Consider the following 25,966-nt stretch of genomic DNA (forward strand, 5'->3'; position numbering starts at 1 on the left):
GTCTGCAAGGATAAAAAAAATCAGAACTCCCTGGTGGACACAGGAAGTTAGAGGCAGTGAAGGAAAAGAAGAAAGCATATCAAAAGTTTCTGTCAAATAAGTCAGCTTGTGCTCTTAGAGAATATAGAGACAAATGCAAGAATGCTAAACACTGTGTAAAACTAGCTAAACAAAAGGCATGGGAGGACTTTGGCAAAAATATAGAAAATAAATATCAAGAAGGTGGCAAAATATTCTGGAGGTTGTTGAAGAAGCTTAGGAATGGAGGAAAGAGTGCTGTAAAAGGAATTAGAGATGATAAAGGTGACATGAAAACGGGAGAAAAAGATATCCTTGAAGTATGGAGTAATTACTTTGAAAAACTGCTAAACGAAACAAGCAGTGATGATAGCACAGTGGTAAAAAACACTGACCAGGCATGCAGTCAGGAATACATATCCATGCTTGAAGTAGAAAAAGCCATCAAAGGCTTGAAATGTGGAAAGTCAGCAGGAGTAGATGATATTCAACCAGAAATGCTTAAGTATGGTGGTATAAGAATCTTACAGTGGCTGCACTGCATAGTTCAGAAAGCCTGGACAGAGGGACGAATTCCTGATGATTGGAGTAGAGCTCTCATAGTACCCATATATAAAAAGGGAAATAAAACTGCATGTGAGAATTACAGAGGTATTTCCCTACTGAGTGTTCCTGGCAAGATCTATGCAAGTATACTTGAGAAACGGTTGAGAAGAATTGTGGAAGAAAAGCTTGGTGAAGAACAAGCTGGATTCAGGCCAAATACAGGCTGTCAGGATCAGATCTTCACTTGACGACAAATAGTCAAGAAAACATGGGAATATAACAAAGATCTGTATTTAAGTTTTGTCGATTTGGAAAAGGCAATGACAAGGCGCCAAGAGAGAAGCTATTATACGCTGCAGTTATATGGTGTCAATGGGGCATTATATCAAGCAATACTTAGTCTTTATTTGAGTTGTAAGTCAGCAGTTAGAATTGAAGGAAGTACAGGAAGATGGTTTAATGTTAAATCTGGTGTGAGACAAGGATGTACATTATCCCCCCTGTTATTCATTATCTATATGGATCACATTATGAAGGAAAGTGGTATTAAACATGATATCAAAATTGGAGATGTTAAAGCTCTTTGCTTTATGTGGATGATGTTATACTTCTAAATAAATCCACTACAAGTCTGCAGGATTCTCTGACTAAATTGAATAGCTGTTGTAATAGATATGGTATGAAGGTCAGCAATAAAAAGAATGAAAATAGGCAGAATCATTGAAAATGTCAACTGTGTTGTGAATGGAGAACCTGTGGAACAAGTGAAGCATTTCAGCTACTTAGGCACGATTTTTACTGAAGATGGTAAATTAAATATAGAAATAGACAACAGAATCAGCAAAGCTGGTATGGTAGGAAGTCAATTGAATAAATTCATATGGAATAAGAGAGAAATTAGTCAGAACACTAAATTAGCTGTATACAAGACAGTGTTCAAACCAGTTTTAACTTATGGATCTGAGAGCTGGGTCAGAAGTAAAACACTTGACCAGAGAAGAGACCACAGATATGAGAGTCCTGAGAAAGATTATAGGCATGAACAGATGGCATCAATGGCAATATCATATTAAAAATGAGGATATTAGGAAAGAACTTGACATTGTCAACATCCAAGAATGCGTTAGCAGAGCTAATCTCGGGTGGTATGGTCACTTAAACAGAATGGACAAAGAAAGATTAGCAAAACAAGTGTTCTCTGTCAGGTTGGCAGCAAAACGACCCAGAGGAAGACGAAGATATAGGAGGATTGATACGGTACAAAGTGCTTTAGACGATATAAATATAAGATCTGATAATGTTGGAGTCTTGACAAGTAACACACTGATTTGGAGGAAAATTGTAGATAGGAAATTAATAATGATGTGATTTTTTTCATGTAGTACTATCATATCCTGTACACCCCTTGAGGGTACATGGCAGGAATTTGATGATTTTTTACATCCACACATTGATTTCTACTTTCCTTCCGAGTGTGATCCATGTAGATGATTCTGCATGAGTGCCATTTCCTCGGTATTTTGTAGGATCACCTTTTATTACTGCAGCACATCTGTGGCATGCTACTAGAAATCAGATTGCATGCAAAATTTGTACCACATTTATGATACCACTATTCTTTATTACTGTGTTGCAATTCTCTTTTCATATTATTCTACTCATCAAATGCTAATTTTTTCTAAATAGGATTAAGATCTGAGCACCAGACCATGGTAACATTCTCATATTTGGTTCAGCAGTATTATTTTGCCTAAGAAAGGAGGATAAAGATTTATTAAAAATTGAATATTTTGGGTTCTAGGCTATATTGAGAGTGGTTGATTGATTTTAGTGTGCATGTAAATTAATGATTTTTTTTTTGTTTTTTCCCTAAAAAAATTAGTATTTTATAGTGCACTAGTGGTGATTTGTGTTTTTATAAGTTTTTCTGGATTTATTATTATTCTAAGACCCCATAGAGTTGCAAACTCATCAAGGAGATCCCTACACATAGCTCATCATACTATGCCTTAAAACACGTTCAAATTCTCTGCAGACACCATGCTCTCTAGCAGTGCAGTGCATTCCAATCATTCACAACTTTCTATGCAAAAAAAACCTGCTTCTCACTCCCTTACTCACCTTCGCGGATGACTTGTTCTTCCCCAATCTCCCACCATTTTATGGAAAACCTCTTCACTGTTAATCCTATAACAATCCCCTTACCAACTTGTCTCTATCAACATCATCCCTTTTCCTCTTATCCACTAGATGCTGTAAATTGCATCATCTCGACTTTCCTTCATATTCAACATTCCAGAAATCAGAAACTACCTTAGTCAATCCCCTCTGGACCCTTTCTAATATCTCTTGATTCATTTTGAAACCAGGTGAAAAAACGTGCACAGTAGTCCATATTTGGCCTAATCAAGACCTTATACAATGGAACCAGAACCTCCTTACTTCTACAAGCCAACGTCTTTTGCATCATTGCCAGAATTTGTGTTATCCACCAACACCCCAATATCTATTTTCTTCACCTCCCAGAGTATTTTCTACATCCCATCTTTGTTTTTAAATTTTTAAAACTTATATTTTGCAACACTGAACTAGCATCCCTACTCCAGTGCCCATTAATTTAGATTCAAGTCTTGTAAGGAAGGAGTGCTTAAGGGTCAAAGCTGTTTAACCTGAGAGGAGAGATCCGACCAGAGCTTCTGACCTAATGTCCACTCCTCACCGTCTCGTGGTGCACCCTTATGGACGAGGACAGGCTGGCAATTTGGGATTTAGCCAAACAAATTGTATTCTTATTGGCTTAAACCAAAATAAAAAAATAAAAAAAAATGATGGTACAACATGAGAGAATTTCATGCCGGCTGGGGCGTTGCCCAGTTAAACAAGGTCCCCATTGTTTTCACCAGGGAACTAGAGCAAACAGTGAAAAGTCAGCTACTGGAACAAATCCTAAAACTTACCCAAACTCAACAGAGTTCAAGATCGGTACTATCAACATAAGAAGCCTGAATGGCAAAGAAATAGAGCTAGCTCAGGAATTGGATAAGTACCACATCGACATAATAGGGGTGACTGAAACAAAAAAGACCAACTGGTGAAGTCTTTCTGAGTAATAAATACAAAATGTTATATTCAGGCAATGACAATCAAGGAAAAGGAGTAGCCATAGTTAGTATTCAACACTAAATACGAGGCTAATCTTCTTGAATGGCAGGCAGTCTCAAGTAGAGTGATGTGGGCAAATATGAGAATGAGGAACTTGACATGAGATATTTGTGCCTATAGTCCCACAGAAGGTTCTACTAAGGTAGAAGTGGAGGAATTTTTTTGAGGCTTTAGAGAAAGCAACTGACACAATGAAAAAGGGAAAGTTGGTCCTTATTGGAGATCTAAATAGCAGAGTAGGAAATAATTGTCAGGCATACAAAAATATATTAAGCAAATTTGGAGAAAAGAGCAAAGCTAATGCTGTTTCATTTCAATTATCCCTTAGCAACTATATAAATTCTACTTCCATGTTGCCATGCTCCCTTTCCTCCCTCCAGTCTATGTTGAAATGTATGCCCATAGTTGAAATCTCCTGTAATAATTACTAGCCTGCACTCATTGTGATAACAGTGCCATGCATTGGCTTACATCTTCCTGTTGACCCCCCCCCCAGTCTATAGTAGCAACCAATAACATTTTGTTCTATTGCCTTTATCTTACACCTAATAGAAACAATAGTTACGGCAACAGAATACAAAGGGTTTCATTTTCTGTCCCTAACTGATCCCTATAATTTTTGGCCAAGTCAAGTTGACGATGCCCAAAACTCCTCTCCCTTATTTCTGGCATTTGTGTACATACATTTCAGCATCTCCTTGGACCCACATTTATCCTTGTGTAATGTCATTACTAACCCATTCAGATCTGAAACTTGTGAGATTGCATTCATTACTGCATAATCATCACACACACATTTATTCTAAGAGTGGCAAGACATATGCTTGATTATATCCTCTTAGTATCTTGAGTTCTGATTTTGCACTTCCAGACCCCCAATAACACTTTCTCCAAAATTTAACTCCAATACCATTCAAAAGTCCACCAGGTATATACAAATCCTTTTGTCCATCAAACTCACTCCATACATCTATAAATTATCTTCTCATTTTGTTCATCAGCAGTCATGGCCCTTCTTGATCTCCGCGCCTAAGAAACGTGCTTTTATCACTTTCTTATTAAGTTACCTCTTATCATCAAATCTCCATACAATACCTTTCCTTATTTCCAGTTTCTCATACCTTCATACTATCCCCATTTGCTTTTTTTCTTTCATTCTCCCACCTGCTATACCACACAATCATTTCAGTCACTTCTTTCATGCTCTCATTCATATTTTGCACCATATTGTTCACTATTTGCACATTGTCCAGAACGTGACCGTTCTGGACAATGTTGTCTATCTTTCCTTACCTTATGATTAGTCATTTCATTCTCCTGCTTTCTACATGACTTGTAATCACATGGGAAACATTTATCATCTTGGCAATGAATACATAGAACATGTATCGTGCAAAATCTCTGGGGGAACAAGGAAGCCTTCTTGCCATTTTCCTTGTACACATTGGTGCGATGAAAAAATTCTTTCTAAACAATATCACATTTCACAAACACACATGTTCAACTAAAGACTAATCTTTATAGTAAGGAAGATATAACCAAAAATAATTACTAAAATAACACTTACTGCAGAACATGTGCAATGCTATACTAACATCGCTTATGAGTTGTAAGCGATGTTACATAGCATTTCATTTTAGTTTGTCCAACAAAACCTTTTGCAGTTTTATGTTTATCAATAAATAGCAGACTTTAAATGGATTGCATCTGTCTACAACATACCAGACATTCAACAAACAGTCATTATCTGGCTCAGATTTTACAAAAGAGGAATTTGCTCCCAAATCTGTTTTACTAACATGTCCCATACATTCACAGTAGTGTTCAGATCCAGGGAAGTTGCTGTCATGCTTGCTGAACAGTTCTTCTACAATGGACAGTAGAATTAGCATCAAATCAAAAGCAGTCATCTGATGGATAAAAGGTCAACATTATAGGATGGATTTGATCAGCAACAATGTTCAGAAATTCCTTGGAGGGGACCCATTCCATACCAACAAACATGGCTCATACCATGTCACCACCTCCAGAACCTTTTACAAGGTAAGCTGGGTTCGCTGCTTCATGGGAATCCTGCCAAACTGCATACCGTTGGTACAGAACAAGGTGTACCATGACTCATCAGACCACGACTTTGTACCAGTGTCCAGTCACACTGAAACTGCAGTAAATGAACTTTCCAGTTCTTTGCAGAAATCAATGGTTTCCATATATAGGCATGCAACTGCCAATACTGATCCTCTTCAATGCCCTGCCGACAGTTTGGTGAGGATATGGGTCAGGAACAGCCTTCATTAAATACTTTGGTCAACTGCTGAACACAGTGAGTTCTGTTAATCCATACGAGCTTTTTCTGATGCTGCCAATCTTGTTCTGACAGACTATCTTAGGACCACAGACCTTTTAGGCTGGTTATTTTTCCACTGATTAAACACAAAGGATACCTCACCTTTTAAAAACCAGTCAGTTCTGCTGTTTTCAAAATTGTGGCTCCAGCCAGACAGGCATGCACAATAAGTTCTTTATCGAATTCTGAAAGATCCTTAGAAAAATAGGATCTTTCAGAGGATTTTCCCCCAGTGTGATCAATGCTCTTGATTAATGACCATTAGCATTCTTAAATAGTTGCCTAGAACACTTGGTGATGCATGGGACATCTGCATAAAGGTTTCTAAACTCAGTGGTTGGTATGTTTTTCTAGTCAAGTTCTTTTCATGCAGTTTCTGATTTCATCATCTCTTGCATTTCATTCTGCTGAAGTGTTACAAACTGCATCAAACAATGGGTCTTTTTTTCTGACATTAGCAAAACAAGTGTTCGAAGCAGAAATCTTTCTCTTCCATTCTAGTAGCTTAATGCTCTGCTTATTATTATTGTTATTAAGCGAGACTTCCAGGGAGTCAGGGACTCATCAAGGGAGGCCACTTACCACACACAAGCTATCATATTTGTTCATTAAACTATCTTTTGGTATGTTTTTCTAGTCACGTTTCTAGCGCATAACATTACACGCTCCATGTGTGTGTTATTACGTGTCTGTTTCAATTTATACAATAGTGTCACTCCATTTTCTCTGTACTAGCCACTTTGAGTTTTCCCTTACCATCATAAGCCCTGAAGAAGCTGAACAGCTCAGTTGGCAAAACTTGTTGGCATTCTATGTTTATAAATCACTGGTCAATTAAAAAAAATCAGTATATTTAAGTTTAAATTATCATGCTTGCTCACTCACCATCTGATGAGAGAAAAATCTAGCCCTCACCCTCCCCGCTTCTTAGCTACCTTCATTCTAAGCTTCCAAGGTGTGCTGTTGTCCTTTTCCCACCCTCTCCATAAAATGAAAAATTCCATCAACAGAAATCCTGTATGACCCTTCCAGAAATTTGTAAGGCTCAATCATATCACCCCTCTTTCTCCTGTCTGCAGTCTAGAAATTATCATTCTATCTTCATAATCGGTATTCCACAATCCTGATTATTTTTAACATTCTCCTTTACATTCTCTCCACTATATCAAAATCATAACAGAGACCAGATCTGCACACAATAGTCCAAGCGAGGTCTTATGAAGGCCTTGTAAAGAGGCAAAATGGCATCCTTATCTTTCCGTGTCCAAGTTTGTTTCAGCATTGTAATTAACTTTTGACTTTTATTTGCAATCTCTGCTACATGACCTTTGAATTTCAACTTCCTGTCTACTAACATTCCAAGATCCTTAGCCTGATCAGTTTCTTCTAGCATAGTCCTGCAAATATAATACAACACTGGATATCTAATCACGCCAAAGTGCACGCCTTTACATTTACTGATATTGAACTGACCTCTTGCTCACAATTCCAACCTATTCAAATCATTCTGCAAGTACGTACTGCATATCATCTGCATTCCTGATTATCCTACCTATCTTTGTATCATCAGCAAATATCTGTATGTTGCCTAAGAAGAATGCAGTGGTACTGTACTTACTGGATCACTTGGGAATGTTCAGATGCCCAAATTCTGCAGTTGTGAGCGTTGATCAACCCATTCAGATAAAAATGAGTCTCATCACCCCACAATATTTTTCAAGGCCAGTCATTGTCGACCTCCATTCGGACAAGAAATGTTAGCATGAAGGTCATGCCCTTATCATAATTGGCGGTAGTTAGTGCTTGCACACGACTGAACTTATACGGATAGAAGTGAAGCATTTTCCAGACTATATCATATCAAGTTTGCGAACTATGGCACAAGCGCTTGGACCAGTGGTGGTCCCTGTGTCATCGAACACTGCAGTAGCAAAGTCTGTTACTGTCTCTTCTTGCAGTGCTTTCCGTCCTCTGCCAGGTCTAACTCCTAGTGATCCAGTTTCTTCAAACTTCTTAATCATAGCTCTCAGTGCTACAGCTGACATAGGACCTGTACGCAGGTTATGAAGCCTTCTAAATTCCCGAAGGGCCGCTATGTCATTGCACTTTTCTTTTAAGGTAAAACAACTTAAAGCACTCTGAGGCAAGATAGGAAGCATATTGAGCAAAATTCGTCAGTCATTCATTCGAATGAATTTCGTCATTCATTCGTCAGTCATTTCATTCGAATAACTGCCTGAACATTCCCAATTCCTTTTTAAGGAATTGGGAATGTTCAGGCAGTTATTCGAATGAAATGGTGGCGCTGCTGTCACGTACGCACAGTAAAATTTGCATAATCCTTTTTACCTGCATTTACTGCAAATATGACTGCTTTCGGCTCCGACAGCACTAAATTTCCCCTATTGGCGACTTTTGGTAATAAATCTTTTTTTTTGCAGAATGCCTTGCCTTCGAAAGTCTCAATATAAAATATGGTCTCATTCCGTGTATTAGTTTTAGCTACAGATAATACCTCCAAAGAGGGAAAGTTAATTTATGGCCACCCTGTATATATATATATATATATATATATATATATATATATATATATATAAAGAGAGAGAGAGAGAGAGAGATTTTTTTTGTTCATCACACATTTCAGGTGTTGTGCTGAAGCAGCAAAGAATATTTACTTTCCTAGATTATGTATAATTATATTTTACACATTTCATATAATTAAAGTTGTACAACCAATTTTCTAAAAATAGTTTTCCTATAAGTTGTAGGTAGGACTTTAGGATTAGTTTTTGCTTGTTTAGCAAGAGCAAAAACTTTGCCCTAGAAAAGGAATAAAAACAACAAAAGAATGTCTTAAATCGAAGTACTCTCCCCCCCCCCCTTCCAACCATATATTGCCTGGTTTGGGATGGGACTATTTTGCATACAATTTTTCTTTTTGTATGTGGCAAAACCACTTTGCTTTGCCATGTACAAAAAGAAATGGTGTTATGATAATGAATTAAGCAAATGAATAATAACAGCTTTTTCTTTCTCTTACCACAATTTATACCTGCACATTATTTCTTTAACTCAGTAATGTTAATGATATAGTTATTGAACTATTACAAGATATGCAAAAAAAAAAAATCCTAATTGTATTCCAGTTAAATAGAATAGAGCAAACTAACAAAGTTTGATATCTCAGACACAAAAATTAAATCTGAATGCAATGTCCATGTAAAAAAACTCACTCATTTTAACTGATTTTCTTTTACAGATGCTTATAAGAAAAATATTGCTACTCTGCAGAAAGAAGTAAAGATTTCTCTTGATAAAAGTGAATTACTACAGAAAAGCCTGGAAGAAAAGACCAAAGAAGTAGAAGACTTGAAACAGCATGAGAGACTACTGATATGGCATCACCTACAGGAACTTGAAGAACGAGATCAAATTATATTAAGATTACAAAAAGAGCTTGAAGCAAAGTGTGCCATTCTAGCTGAAATAAATGCTGCCTTAAATAGGAAAAAGAAAAGCTTCCTGAAAAGGTTTTCTTTTAATTCTTTTCATGAAGCAAGTTTATTTCAATTACAAAACCATCCCATATGCATGGCAGTTAAGAAGACCATTATAAAACAACACACTTGTCCAGATCCAAGTGATCACTCTAGTCACAGCAGTCAGAATTCTGATGGCATAAGTAGGATAGCAGATGATATAAATTGTTTTTCTCCATCTCAGAAAAAATTGTATGCAGAAGAGTATGATACTCAGCTATCAACTAAAAATTTTGTTGCAAGCAGAATACCTGATTCTTCCATAACAAAACTCCCTCCAGTAGACAATACCTCTATTCAAAGGAGGCTTGTGAGAAAGCAATTAAGAATTGAATCCTTAAGGTATTTACCTACTCTAGCAATAGATCACACATCTAAAATAAAAAAACAGAATACTTCATAAATTTGAATTTATATATTTAAGAAAAATAACTACTGAAAGCAATCAGATCAAAATCTACCTGCTTTAGCAATGATGTGATATTTATTGTATACATATAACCTGATAGCAGCTGAATATACTTTGTATTAAGTGTGATTTTTGTAAAAGGGATGAAAAATAAACACATTTTCTTGAGACAAACAGCTTTATTCCTGAAGACAAGGAAGACAACAATGTTTGACTAAGCACTCCATCTACCTAAGTATAATAAATAGATGTTAATTTAAGTGCAAGTTGTATAACAGCCAGCAGCTTAGATACACACAATTCAAAATAGTACCACTTTTTAAGACTGTACAGTATGGGGAAAGGAAGTTGTACCAAAATATACGAATCTGTTTCAGGAGGCTTGAGAAGCATGATTTGTTGATTTATCATGTACAAACAAACAAACATAATACAACTTCCCACATTTCCCCTCCAGCATGTGACAAACATTTTAATCAAAAGTGTATTATATACACTATGTAAATTTTGTAAGAAGTTACAGGGTAATTATTTACAGTACTTCTATTTATGCAGCTTTTTTTTCCCTTTTTTTTTTTTTTTTTTTTTTTTTTTTTTACCATTTTAGCAACAACCACAACCATACTAAAATAAAAACATAAATAGTGTGCACTCCTTTAAAGAGCTAGATTGCATTGTAATTACAATGTCAAGGACATTAGCTTGCTGGCACTGATATTTTCATGCATAAAGGGTAGAGTGATGCTTCAACCCTACTATCATAAATGTAAACCACAACTCACAGTGTTTTCGTAAAAAAAGACAGACAATTTACACGGTCTTAGGAGTTTTGTATTTTTTTTTCCTAATGACAGTAATACAGAATAAGTAAACTGCTAATATCTAGTTGTAAATAAAAATTTAAACTCGCGTATGCTCCAAGAAGCAAATGAAACAAATATTACAAAAGTTATTTACAAAATGTTGAATGTAGATGATGTACAGACGACTGATGATTTGTACAACATGCAGTGGCAAGCCAGTGTTAGCTTTCTTATACCAGTGCACAGACTGCGTGTTACAACTGTATATAGTTCAAACAGGCTTAAAACAATATTTACTTTACATTAATAGCAGTTTTGGTTTAGCTAGACCAGACCTAACTGCAACTTAAGAATGTTTGATTTTTAACACATTCAGTGAATGAATTTTAAAACTAGTTTAATAGACCAGTTTGCCACTAATTTTTTTCCTTTTTTTTTCTTCTTTTCTTTTCCCCTCAATGGATAAGGATGCATTGACAATTAAAATTATCATAGATGAAAACTGGAAATGCAGAAGTTAAGGAAGTACCAATATAAAAAAAAATTATTTTTTGTTTTGCTAACTGATGAAGTTAAATTTTTTTTTTAGGCCAACTAATCTTCTCTTCATTACTGGTAGCAAAAAATCACATTCCTCATAATAGTAGGAGTACCACAATATGCACGTCATGCTTGATGTTAAGTTTCACCTGTTTTCTGATTTCTCAATGACAAGGCTTGGATTTTGCAGATAAAGCTTGACTGCAAGTATGAGAATAAAATGTTTGTAAAGTGCAAAGTACTTCCTATAACCAATCACTAAGAAATTCAGTCTGGTTTTGGAGAAAATGCTCAGCACTTAGAAACCCAGTGGGTAATAAAAGTTTCATTGTTACTACGGTTAATCCCAACCATTTTCCTTTATCATATGAGCTAGTTCAATAATAAATTTTCCTTCTTTATACTTCTGACTGGATTCAAAAGCATGCTCCTAAAATAAAAATAAAAAGATTTTAGATAACATGAATATATAAGCATTTAAATATTTCAATTCAGCTTCAATATATTACTGATTCACTTGTAAATGCATACACCAAATCATCAGTACATAAGAAAATAAATGCTATTCAATTTGAATTTTAGTAAAACTGAAAATTATAGTTTCAAAATGTGAAGATAGAGGATAGTTTATTTTAATTTTAAGTGATAATGAGAGGTTAAATTTACATATATAGCATTGATCATGGTTAATGTGTTAGATTTTTAATGCTGAAAGTAAAATGTAGCATATCTTGAAAATAAGTAAAACTATCACTTTTTTTTCTACCAAAGATTATCATAATAAACTCCTTAACATTATTGGCTCTATCAAGAGTATGAAACAAGAGTTGAAATGGTTTTGAACCAAAATAAAATGTTCCTCTTGGAACAATTCAAAAGGAACTTTTTTTAAAAAAATAATGCAAATTAATAATCTGACTGTTCAGGATTAATTAAAGAATTATGACAGTGAAAAAAATTATGCAAAATTAGTATTTCTTTGTTTATTGTACTAAAGAGAAAAAAATAATATTGATAATTTAAATTTACTGAAATTCAAAATGGAAATAAGTTTTATTTATAAAGAAGATATAAGCAAGTGCATGTATGTCATGGATTTTAAATACAGGAAAACCTTGCGCGACTAAGTGAAATTATACTATTTCCCGCTTTAAGTGAGTGATTAATCAGTTGATGCGATTTTTTTTACGTTACGCAAAATTTTTTGTCACCAATCTGCAGCTACCAGCAGCACTTGTCAATGTAATGGGCAGTAGGAGTGCTGCGGGCCGATGACACTTGGCAGCTGACTCAAAGCTATCTTCACAAGCGCACGTGCTAACTCTGTTCTCTTGCTCAATCACTTTTCCTTCATTTTGCTTTCATTTAGATACCTATAAGGCTTTATTATATTCAACCCCCGATATGGAAAAGAGAAAGACTGATAAAGAAAACGGCAGTAATAAAAAGAGAAGAAAAATAATTATGTTAGAGGAAAAGCTGAAAATCTTGCTTTATTCCCATTCAGAACAGTTAAGCGAGAATGATCTCCTTCAACTAGAAGAACAGAGTGCATATAAAGAAGATGCTGAGGAGTGCAAACAAGAAGAGAATGTGATGACTAAGAAGCCAACTGCAAAAGAACTTGAGCTACTTTTCAATCACATTGCGCATCATCATTATGCATATCAAGGATTTAGGCCTAACGTGGCGTGTTCCAACTTTAGAGGTCATCCTTGAATCTTTTAAGAGGACATCCTGGTTTTCTTTTTCCTAATGGTTTGTACTTTAAGGCTTGTTTTGGTAATCTTTCTATTTTCATTCTTTGAACGTGTTCCATCCATTTATGTTTATATTTTTAATTTTTTTCTATTGCTAATTCTTGGTTTAATTCTTTCATAATTTCTTCAGTTCTTTTGTGATCAAATAGAGTATACTTGGCAGTTTTTCTCGTAAACTTCATTTCTGCTGTTTTAATATCCAGATTTCACTTCCATACAATAAGACTGGCAGGGCTAATGTACTGTATACTTTTAGTCTGGTTTGTTTTTGAACTAGATTTGGTTTAAATATAGAGTTAATTACACCTGTTATTTTATGTGATCATACATCCTAGGTAGTTAAATGAATTCACCTGTTCTAAGATCTTGTTATCTATTACTATCTCAGTTCTTGCTGGATCTTGTCTTTAAAGGGCATAGTTTTTGATTTTTCTGTTGATATTAATTTTTGTGTTTCCAATTCTTGCATTTAAGTCTCCTGCTAAAATTACATAATCATTTTTATTTATTTTATTATATATATTTTGTAGCTGATTATAAAATTCAATATTATCCTGTTCTCTTCCTTCTTCTGGGGCATATAAACCAATTATTGTTAAATAACCTCTATCTATTTTTATTCTAGCTTCTATTATTCTTTCATTCCATAATTTATAATGTTTTAACTGTTTTGAAAGGGAGTTATGAATCCAAATAGTGACTCCTGCTTGTGCTCTTTGGTCTCTGTCAACTGCACTGTATATCACATTAAAATTTTTGGTTCTCATGGTTCCATTTAATTTCTTTTTTTTATTTCAGTGATTACTGCTATTTTAAAATTTCTTTCATTTAATATTTGGTCTAATTCCATTTCATTATATGCTATTCCTCTTATATTCCAGTTTGCTATATGTATATTTTGTCGTTTCCATTTTCGTTTTACCTTTCCAATAGATTCATTCAGATTACCTTTTTCTGTCAGCTTAAAAGTAGAATTATGTTCTACGTGTCAGGTGACTAGCATGACAATGGTAGGGCTGCTGAACTAGCCTTCTTCCAAATTTAAACCCATAGGAGGAATAGATCATATTGAAAGGGAAAGAGTAGATTATAGGAAAAGAGTAGAATTATAGTAAAGGTTTATAGAGGGGACATAGTTGTAAGGCCAGAAATGGAAAGACCCCATGGCCCTCTTGTACTCTAATAGCATAAGGGTCATAAAATAAGAGTTGGCTGAATAGGCCTTATAGGAAAGATTAAAGTGAGTGGATCTTCCTCAAAGTAGAAGAAGAAGAGGATAGATTTAGCTAGGGGTCCATGGGAGTGCCACTTCCCTTACAATTAAGATGATTGGCCCTGTTGGTCCATGAGTCCTTATTCAGTATATTCGGACCACCCCACCATATATCCATATTCACACACATACATGGTGGGCTCCTCTATCCGCCACCCAGGGGATGCATTCTCTAGGGGTTACAGGGTCCCTCTGAGAGCACATTGAGCATGCTAAGGAAATTTTGTTCGATGCTGATCTTGATATGGAACGAAGCTTCGAAGTCTGCAGAAATCTTGGTAAAATGATCGCAAACTGCATGATAAGATGAAAAAGTCTAGCACTATTCAAACACCTTTACTTAATTTTATTGTAAAAAAGTAGCTCAATCAAATGTTTAGACAGCAATTAATTTTTATTAACTGATGATTTTATTCTTTAATACAGCTTAAATTTTTTCTTCCAAATTTACAATAATTGATGGATGAATTATAATTATTCCTGTTTATTATATTCGCATAATGCAATTTCGCTTAGTGTGCATTAATTGATGATTAATTAAATCATCAAGCATTAATCATCACATTGAATGAGGTTTTCCTGTACATATATGTTGTTTTCAGATGAAGCAATATTTCGTGAGAGTGAAATTTACAAAAAAAAAAATTTCACTCCACTCTGGAATAACTGTTTGAGGATCAAAAAAGATCAACTTCACTGCCAAACACTGCAAGCTCTTTGGATAAATCAAATTTCACAAACCTGGGAACTAGAACCTATCTGTTATCCAGGTTTTTTTGTTGGGCCTTTTCCATTCCAAATTCTCTATCAAAAACACATCCAGTCCCCATGATGTACTTAAAGACCTAATAGTTCCTGATAACTACATACTTGAATCAGTAGATAAAGTCTCTTTTCACACCAACGTCTTGATCTCCCCATCACACACAACTCCTCTGTGACATAAACCGAACACAATGTATCAACTTAATTTCTAGTTGGTATACTCTTCAGTGGCAAAATTGACCAACAGATCTTCAAGTCTACCCATGGGAGGCAATTTCAGTGCAGCCTAACAACTTGTACAACAAACTGCATTTCTTCCTTGAAACTGCAAGCCATGATAGGACTATGTTCTGTTGTGAGCTCTAAAAAATGCCATGATGGGACTTTAAAGTAGTCCACAGCTATTGGCTGAAGGTGGTTTGAAAATAATCTTCCAAATTTTTGGTAAAGCAGTCGCAGTATTGTTCCTAAACACATTTCAGGTTTCGGCAATACAAGTGTTGATGCTGACTACAAAACTGGTTTCTCAGACTAAAACATTTCTCTCTCTCTCTCTCTCTCTCTATATCTATATATATATATATATATATATATATATATATATAGTGCTATGGTTTACTTCCATTTAATCCTATGTGACATGGAATTCAATGGAAGTAAACTTGAGCTTGGGATTTACTTATGGCCTACCAGTCCCTCACTTGCCATATTTTGATTTTCTTATGTTCTTCAAGATGGATCAAAGTTCATTCTATGTCCACTGTGGAACAAGTTGTAGGCACAAAACACTGTCTACTCCTGGATGCATCAATGGATCAAAATCCAGGACCTGATATCGTCCAATAAACACATCTTCACAGCTGTGCCAATGACTACAGCCCAGAGCTCCTGTCTACAGAAGGAGAGAAGCTGCACAGCACTTAGAACTCAAACATTTCCAATTTCATTGTGTTCAAACAATTGCACAGCTGAAAAGAATAGTGTTTTATATGTTTGCCAGAACTTTTAGCATAATTGCTCACGTGCCACATTGCATTCACTTCATGTAATGTTCCTAACCAAATGTGTTAACTCGTTTTTATACCATTTAATGATGATATGTCTTATCCCAAAAGCATGTGATGCAAAAAGATTTGAGGTTAGTGCCATTTGCATCAAATATGATTGACAGGTAAAGGGTTAAAATGTCATTTGTTGCACTGTGTTTAATATAAAAAGCATTGAAATACTGAGAAATTAATAAATTTTGGAAGTGTTTCCACTTGATTATACTATACATTAAAGATGCCAAGAAATTATATTCTTGGTTTAATCCTTTACCCAAGTGTAAGCAAACAAAGTTTACTTATCTTCTGGGTCTCTTTCCAACTGATGAGACTTCAAAGGTTGAAATTAGTCTGGGTAGTGGGTTCTAAGGGGTGGTCACCGTGTAATTTATGAAGTCCTGGACTTCATAATATTGCTGTATCTAATGCTAAAAACTAGCACAACTAAAGGAGATGGAAAATTATAAAATTGAATTATTGGGTTGAGTGAAGTAAGATGGAATGGTACTGGTAGAATAAATTTTCCCAGTGGGAATGTGTTTCTTTATTCAGAGATGCTTAATATAACTGATATGCATCAACATGGAGTTGGAATTCTCATGAGCAAAAGATTTAGTCAAGCAATGATTGGATGGGAACCAATAATAACAGTTAATCTTAAAATTAATTTGAAAGATTAAGAGTTGTTTAGTGCTATGTCACAACTGAGAATGCATCCTTTGAAGAAAAAGAAAAGTTTTACAGTCTGCTTGATAAAACCTTGATGATGACACATGGTAACAAGAGCATACTTCTCATGGGTGATTTCAGTGCTAAAGTTGGTACAAATAATGAGGGACTGGAAAATGTAATGGGCAAGCATGGTTTGGGAGAGAGAAATATAAATGGTGAACTGTGTGGCAAATATAACTTAGTAATAGGTGACACAATCTTTCAGTATAAGAGAATACATAAAGTAACCTGGGTGTCACCAGATGACAAAACACAGCAATCAATAAATCATATTGCCATCAGCCAAAGGAGAAGGAAAATGTTATTAGATGTCTGAAATAAAAGAAGTGCTGGTATTGGCTCAGATCATTACCTAATAATAGGATCTATGCAGTTATACGTTTGAAAAAATCACCAGGGAAAAACATTTAATAAACAGAAATTTGATATTTCTAAATTACAAAATGCTGAAGTCTGCAATGAGTTTAAAATAAAATTAAGGAGAAACGTGGATAGTAATTTTGAATGAGGAGAGGAGATAAGGTGATAATATAGAGGTTAAATGGAAAAAGATAAAGTCTTTAATGATACAGCAGAACATATTTTAGGATATGCTAAAAGAAAGAAGAATGGTTATCGATGGAAACTTGGAGCCTAGTGGATGAAAGGAAAAAAAATAAAGCTGAAATTATGTGCAAGTGCTCCCCGAAAGGAAAATTAACTTAAAGACAAATATAAGATTTTAAATAAACAGGTTAAGAGAAGTACTAGAAAAGATAAATGGCAATGGTTTGAAGAACTGGCATCAAGGACACAACAAGCTGCAGAAAAGTATAACAGTAGAGTTATATAGTATTATAAGAAGACTTCCTGGAGAAGCATCTCAATGGAAAAATTCTAGTGTCAACAAGTGTTACATGGCATGTGGCCTGTTTAAATAACACATTTTATAATATGAATAATAAATTAAAAATAATTTTATACCTATACTTCGTGATATCGCTGTGTGCAACTTGATGCGAGTCAACCGTGTAAGTCATCATGAGTGGGAATAACAAAGACGACTTCATCCGATGACAACCAAGATTTTGGCAGACGGACCAGGGAATGCGACTGCGTTCCCTGGTCTGTCTTTTAATATAATTCAACAACATCAACTATTATTTTCAGAGGATATATATTTGTTAAAATTAATTTCAAAACTGGGTTCAAGAAAATGTAAAATTGCAGATGAAGGAAAGTATAATGCTGAATGGAACAGCAAGCACTTTTTCATTGAAAAGGAGATAAGTCCCTTTGTCTTATTTGTCATAAAAGTGTTGCTGTTATGAAAGAATATAAAGAATATAATATTCAACGTCAGTACAAGAATGTAGTACTTTATCTCTTACTTTAAATATTTCTGTTTTTTAAGATTGATATAATAAAAATTGCTAACTATTTGTTTCACTCACTATTTTCTCTTAATTAAACGCTTGCAGCCCGATTATAAAAAATAAAAGTGAACAATTGAAAAAAAAAAAAAAAAAAAAGCAGAAGAGACTGCTATGAGAACTAGAAGAGCCACATGCAACTGTGGTGGTTTTGGAACTCCCACTAGAGCAATCCCTCGATTAATGCGCCTGTATACATCTTAAAAATAACTGTTACAGATTTTAAACATATTTTTTTGGCTAACTATTTGAAACTCACCAGGATGAAATAATTTAGTTACCGATTTAAAACATTTTACAAATGTTTTTTTTTAATGGCATACTACACTATGTTCCAAATTTACCACAAAAATTTATGTCATCTGCTAATTACATAGCATTTTGATGATCATATCTCATTCCTCCTTTGCAATTGTTTTCCTTACTATTTTTTTATTTTAAAGTATTTTCCAAACCTTTCATTGTGAGCAAAAAAGTGGAAGTGTGAAAATGATTTGAAAAGTAATCTCACTGGAAGAAAAACTTGAAATAATAAAGAAAAAGGAACAATGAGAGTCTACAGCAAAGATAGGACAAGAACACAAAAATGGGTGAATCAACTATAAGAGCAATTTTAAGCAAAGCTGATGAATACAAAGAGAAAGGTAAGGCTGCTTCAAGAGCTCCGTAGTTCAGTCGGTATAGACCAAGGTTTCCCAAACTGTGTTCCACAGAACACTGGTGTTCTGCGAGAAGTTCTCTGGAATTTGTCATTTTAGTTTTCTAAGCATTTTTCATGAATAAATATTTTATAGTGGAAATATTCTGAGGAGAATAATATTCGTGAATATGTCTAAAAGCTCAGACCCAGAACGCCTAATAACATCTATGTAGCAAATGTTAGTGACCAAGCCGTGTATTTTTAAACGTGAAAGTATTCATGATTTATCGTTAATTTTCACACATCGAAACCTTTCGACATTTGGGAAAGGGAATACCGATGTTTATGACCGATCATAAATTGCCTACAAACAGATTATAACAATGGGCAGCATATCCTCTGTTCTCAAACTGAAGGAAATGATATCTGTGTAGCAAATGTCAGTGACCAAGCGGCATATTTTTAAACATAGAAATATTCATGAATTGTTAATTTTCACACATCGAAATCTTTCAACAATCAGGAAAGAGAATACCGATGTTTATGACTGATCATAGAAATCGCCTGCAAGCCGATTACAATAACAGGTGGTGTATCCTCTGTTCTCAAAACTGAAAGAAATAACATCAATTTCCTGCCATGTACCCTCAAGAGGTGTACAGGACATGATAGTACTACATGAAAAATTTACATCATTACTAACTTCCTATCTACAATTTTCCTCCAAATCAGTCTGTTACTTGTCAAGACTCCAACATTATCAGATCTTATATTTCTATTGTCTAAGGCACTTTGAACCGTATCAATCCACCTATATCTTGGTCTTCCTCCAAGTCATTTTCCTGCCAACCTGGCAGAGAACACTTGTTTTGCTAATCTTTCCTCACCCATTCTGTTTAAGTGACCATACCATCTGAGATTAGCTCTGCTAATGCATTCCTGGATGCTGACAATGTCAAGTTCTTTCTTAATATCCTCATTTTTAATATGATATGGCCATTGATGCCATCTGATCATGCTCTAATCTTTCTCAGGACTCTCATATCTGCAGTCTCTGGACTTTGGTCAAGTGTTTTACTTTTGACCCAGCTCTCAGATCCATAAGTTAAAGCTGGCTTGAACACTGTCTTGTATACAGCTAATTTAGTGTTCTGACTAATTTCTCTCTTATTCCATATGAATTTATTCAATTGACTTCCTAACATACCAGCTTTGTTCATTCTGTTGTCTATTTCCATATTTAATTTACCATCCTCACTAAAAATCGTGCCCAAGTAGCTGAAATGTTTTACTTGTTCCACAGGTTCTCCATTCACAATGCAGTTGACATTTTCAGCGATTCTGCCTATTTGCATTGTCTTTTTATTGCTGACCTTCATACCATATCTATTACAACAGTTATTCAATTTAGTCAGGGAATCTTGAAGATTTGTAGCAGATTTATTTAGAAGTATAACACTGTCTGCATAAAGCAAAGAGCTGAGATTAACATCTCCAATTTTAATATCAGATTTAATACCACTTTCCTTCATAATATGATCCATATAGACGTTGAATAACAGAGGGGGGATAATGTACATCCTTGTCTCACACCAGATTTAACATTAAACCATCTTTCTGTACTTCCTTCAATTCTAACTGCTGATTTACAACTCAAATAAAGACTAAGTATTGCTTAATATAATGCTCCATTGACACCATATAACTGCAGCTATTGAGATGACCGAGGAAGGAGTCTAACGTGTCTGGGCCATGAGGCCAAATAGAGAACACATCATCTACATATCTTAGCCAGATAGAAGGTTAGCCAGACTCAGCCCCACTCAAACCTATCTGGCTAAGATATGTAGATGATGTGTTCTCTATTTGGCCTCATGGCCCAGACACGTTAGACTCCTTCCTCGGTCATCTCAATAGCCTACATCCAAGAATCCAGTTTACTATGGAAAAGGAAAAGAACAATTGTTTACCCTTCCTAGACACCTTAGTCACGCGCCTGCCTAATGATACACCTGCCTTCACTGTATACAGAAAACTCACACACACAGGCAGATACATTCACAAACTCTCCCACCACCACCACCACCCCCCTCACAACAATATGGCATCATTAAAACCCTTACCAAGAGAGCCCACAATCTTTGTTCCAGTGGAACCGCCCTCACTACTGAGCTTAACTACATACACAGAACTTTCCTCTCCAATGGCTACAGCGAACGCAGTATCAAAAAAACAATCAATTCCTCCCCCATTCCCCGTCCCTCTCGTCAACAAAATTTTAAAAATGCCATCACCATACCCTACATCCGTGGCACTTCGGAAAAAATAGCCAAGATACTAAAAAAGTATAACCTACACACAGCATATAAGCCCTACCGCAAACTTGCTACCCTTATCCGTTCTACGAAAGATCAGCCCCCTCCTCTCTCTCTGCCTGGAGTTTACAAAGTACCCTGTTCCTGTAAGCTTGTGTACTTTGGACAGACAGGCAGATCAGCATCCATCCGCCTGGAGGAACACAAGTCGTACATCGTGAAACACAACTATGGCCATTCAGGCTTGGCTGACCATGTTTTGGACACCACCCACAGAGTATCATGGAAGAAAACCACCATGCTCCACCACAGCAAATTCAAGAAAGAGAGACTTTTCTCAGAAGCAGCGGCAGCTCTCAGAAACCAACCAAATCTTAACAAATACGGTTGCATTAAGCTTCTGAAGATTTGGGAAACACTCATCACCAGAGGTCCCACCTTACATTCCAGGCCTCCTACTACCACCCTTAGAGGGCGCTCCACCTAGATAGGACTTTAGTGTCACCTACGTGGTTGGGCTTAGTATTGTAAGTTTTTGTGTGCATGTTACATTAATTGTTTTTGTAATCCCCGTAGATGTCCTAATGACTAGGACGAAATATAGGAAATATTAAATTCTAGTTTAATTCTTTTTGAGTGTTGTAAAAAATCCATTAAACCTCCAACATAAAAAGTCCCTCTGTCCAGGTGTTCTGAGCTATGCAGTGCAGCCACTGTAAGACTTTTATACCACCGTACTTCAGCATTTCTGGTCGAACATCATCTACTCCTGCTGCCTTTCCACATTTCAAGCCTTTGATGCCTTTTTCACATTCAAGTATGGATATGTAATCCTGACTGCATGCCTGGTCGATGTTATTGTTTTTATCACTGTGCTGTCATCACTGCTTGTTTCATTTAGCTGTTTTTCAAAGTAATTACTCCATACTTCAAGGATATCTTTTTCTCCCATTTTCATGTCACCTTTATCATCTCTAACTACTTTTACAGCACTCTTTCCTCCATTCCAAAGCTTCAACAACCTCCAGAATATTTTGCTACCTGCTTGATATTTATTTTCTATAAATATCAAGCAGGTGGCCAATGACTTTTGTTTAGCTAGTTTTACACACTGTTTAGCTTTCTTGCATTTGTCTCTGTATTCTCAAAGAGCACAAGCTGACTTATTTCCCAAGAACTTTTGATATGCTTTCTTCTTTTCCTTCACTGCCTCTTTAACTTCCTGTGTCCTACATGGAGTTCTAATTTTTCTATCCTTGCAGACAACTTCACCACATGCCTCTCTAGCTGAATCAATCAGGGTTTTCTTCAAAGCTTGCCACTAAATCTTCAAGGTTTGGTTCCTGTTCTCAAACTCTTTCATTTTTTCTTCAATAATCTTTGTGTATTTTAGTCTACAGTTCACATCTGAGAGCTGCTCAACTTTTATTCACTTTAAAACTTTCTTACATGTTTTTCTTTTCAATATGAAATTCAATTTTATCCTGCTCAAGACTAAACAGTGATCACTTCCAATTTCAAATCCTCTGTACACTCTGGTGTCCTGCACCAAGGAGAAAACATCACTATCAACAATAATATAGTCAATGAGACTTTTCTTATTCTTTGCCTCTTCTCTCCATGTGAATTTGTGCACATTTTTACGTTGGAACATGGTGTTATAATAACCAATCCATGTCCTGAGCAGAAATCCAAGAGATATTTGCCATTATTATTAGTTTTGCTCTTTTCTCGAAATTTTCACAAAATATTTTTGTATGTCTGACCATCATTTCCTTTGTTATTTAGATCCCCAACAAGGACCAACTTTTCCTTTTTCATTGTGTCAGTTGCTTTTTCTAAAGCCTCAAAAATTTCCTCCACTTCTACCTTAGTAGAACCTTCTGTGGGACCATAGGCACAAATAAGTCTCATTGTCCAGTTCGCCAAAAATTCTCAAAATTGTCCACATTACTCTATTTGTGACTGCCTGCCATTCAAGAAGATTAAAGATTAGCCTAGTATTTGTGTTGAATACTATGGCTACTCCTTTTCCTTGATTGTCATTGCCTGAATATAAAATTTTGTATTTATTGCTCAGAAAGATCTCACCAGTTTTTGTCTTTTTTGTTTCAATTACCCCTATTATGTCGATCTGGTACTTATCTAATTCCTCACCTAGCTCCATTTCTTTGCCATTCAGGCTTCTAAGAAATAACATCTGTGTTGCAAATGTTAGTGACCAATCAGCAAAAGGATAAAGAAAATTTTTCCACTAAAATTGAAGATCAAGGTAGTCTGTATCCATTTCTCAAATCTAGTAATACTGAATACTTTCATCGCAAGTTCGTATTGTAGGGTGAAAGTTTCAAAACCGTAGTGCCATGATTTTTTTAAAAGTAATAGGCCTGCAGATTTAAATTTTAATATGAATAAGAGGCAAGGGACTTTGTTTAATTTTGGTATTAAGAAATCTCTTATTGAAGGTGTGTGTGTGATGCAACAGATAGTGAGTCATCCACCACCAGCCTACAAAGCGATCTCCAGGATGTACAAAAAGAGGAAAAAACTACCAGCACACATGAGAAAAAGTCTGCATTCACTCGTAAGTACTTATATTATAAATTTTTGGTTATCAGAATGGGATATGTCAATGAAAATCAGCTAGATAGGAGACGGCACATGAATGGAAGGCAGCTTCAAGTTCATCATGCATGCACTCGAAATCAAAGCATCATAATGAATAAATTAGAAAGACTTCTTTCTACATGGATCGAAGGTTGTAACCAAAAACAGATTCCGCTAAGCACTGCCCTTATTAAAAAAAGCATTAAGCATCTTTGCAACCTTGAAAGAAAGGGCTATCAATGATGGAAAAGAAGAACTATACGTTAGTAGTGCTGGGTGGTTTGAGCGTTTCAAAAAAAGCAATAGCCTACATAATGTTCTAATCACAGGTGAAGCTGCGAGTACAGATAAGGAGGTGGCCACAAATTATCCAGAGATTTTGAAGAAAATTGTGGAAGAAGGGGCTAATTCTAACCAACAAATATTTAATGTTGATGAAATCTGTGTTTTTTGGAAGCGATTGCCTTCCAAGACTTTTCTGGCCAAATCAGAGAAATCTCAGCCTGGTTATAAATCGCAAAGTCAAATGAAATTACCACTAGCAACATGAAAGCCATTTGCATGCACATTTTTTCACATTGTGGAAGGTTTGTGCTTCCACATTGTGGAAGCACAAACAATGTCTTCCACATTCATTTTTCAAATGAATGTAAGTTAATTAAATCTCATTCTGAGAAATTGAGTGATTCCAACATGCTAAATTTAGGTATACAGCAGGAAGATCCTGAAGAATATGAAGAAAATTTAATCACTGACAAACCCAAGAAATTTCACAGAAACAATTTGAAAATATTTTTCGTACAACCGAAGTTTTTAAGCAGCAATGCTTAGAGGCTGACTCTGATGAAGAGAGAAGCAGTAAAATTTGCAGACGTAGTTGAAGAGGCAATAGGGCCATACCATCAGTTCTATAAAAAAAAAAAAAAAACAGAAACAGAATGCTCACCAAATTATGTGAGCTCAATTCTAAGATGTAGAATAATAAATTGATATCTGAATATGTTTTATTGTCTTTTAGCTTCATGGGTTTTCCTTTAACTAGGCCCTGAGATATACCCTAATTCTTTTATAAAAAAATTAAGGGTCAAAAAAGAAATTTGAAGAACGAATTATACTTTTCCTTCCCCATAGGTTATTATATTCGATTAGTGCACCTGTTTTAAAGAATGCATTAGGCACATTAATCAAGGGATTGCTGTATTTGCTCCCCAAATATTTAAAATGATACTTGCATATTTCCAACCAAGAGTAGTTTTACAGCATTCACAATAAATATCCGCTACAGCATGTAATCCTGTCAAGAGAACCCGTTCTTCAGCTGGTCCGCAGCCAACATTTACTCTAAAGAAAAAAAAAAAAAAATTTCATAATCACTGTCAAGCATATGTAAAATATAATTCTGTGGACAGAAAAAATATATTAATTTTAAGATGGAGGCTAATTAAGATTATCCATAATTATGATTCAAGCATTAGTATGGTAAACTATCTTATTGGTTATGTTCTATTGCAATTCAAACATAGTTTTGTGAGAGAGAGAGAGTCTTATAAAGTATAACCAAGTGAAAAAACTTCCATCTTTAATCCAAAGCATTTTAACCACCTTACCGGCCATGATGGATCAAATACGCATCCTCATATGCTTCACATCCATCATATATTTCAATGTAATATCAATGGTATTACAATTTTAATATGCACTTCTAATCCATTGAAATTTGGACATATATATACGTCTGGGGCCAGTAGCATGGTTAATAATAATGTGTGATACCTTTCGGCTACTTGTATATGGAAATATGACTTCTGTATTACTTCAACCTTAGCATTACCTCTAGGTCTGGCTCTCACTGATGAGACCTCAATAAAGGTTGAAACAAGTCTGGGTAGTGTCCCCTTCCAATAATGCATAGCATTATATGTGCTTTGCATTATGGGACACTAAGGCAAGTTATGTGAACTCATTAGCTTCTATATACGAGTTGTCCCAGTCCGGAAAATATTTCAAGCGTAGGATAAAGGATTAAACAAAGTATATAATTTCTCGGTATTT

General features: G+C 35.3%; 2 protein-coding genes across 6 annotated transcripts in view; one reads left to right on the forward strand and one right to left on the reverse strand.

The window, feature by feature from the left end:
- The window catches only part of LOC150107820 (uncharacterized), a 59,982-nt gene extending 49,793 nt beyond the window's left edge, over nt 1–10,189 (forward strand). For all 3 annotated transcript variants that reach the window (XM_090392075.1, XM_090392073.1, XM_090392074.1), the window contains exon 4: nt 9,333–10,189. In XM_090392075.1, the coding sequence (XP_090248201.1) occupies nt 9,333–10,015 (683 nt within the window). In that variant the 3' untranslated portion in view covers nt 10,016–10,189. The remainder of the gene's footprint in view (nt 1–9,332) is intronic.
- Ypel (Yippee-like) overlaps nt 10,181–25,966 on the reverse strand; it is a 349,317-nt gene continuing 333,531 nt past the window's right edge. For all 3 annotated transcript variants that reach the window (XM_090392078.1, XM_090392077.1, XM_090392076.1), the window contains 2 exons: nt 25,147–25,255; nt 10,181–11,794 (listed from right to left, as the gene is read on the reverse strand). In XM_090392078.1, the coding sequence (XP_090248204.1) occupies nt 11,705–11,794; nt 25,147–25,255 (199 nt within the window). In that variant the 3' untranslated portion in view covers nt 10,181–11,704. The remainder of the gene's footprint in view (nt 11,795–25,146; nt 25,256–25,966) is intronic.

This window comes from Typopeltis vanoorti, chromosome 4, assembly GCF_054136105.1.
Source record: "Typopeltis vanoorti isolate ZY-2024b chromosome 4, IOZ_Tvanoo_1.0, whole genome shotgun sequence".
Classification (NCBI taxonomy): Eukaryota; Metazoa; Arthropoda; class Arachnida; order Uropygi; family Thelyphonidae; genus Typopeltis; species Typopeltis vanoorti.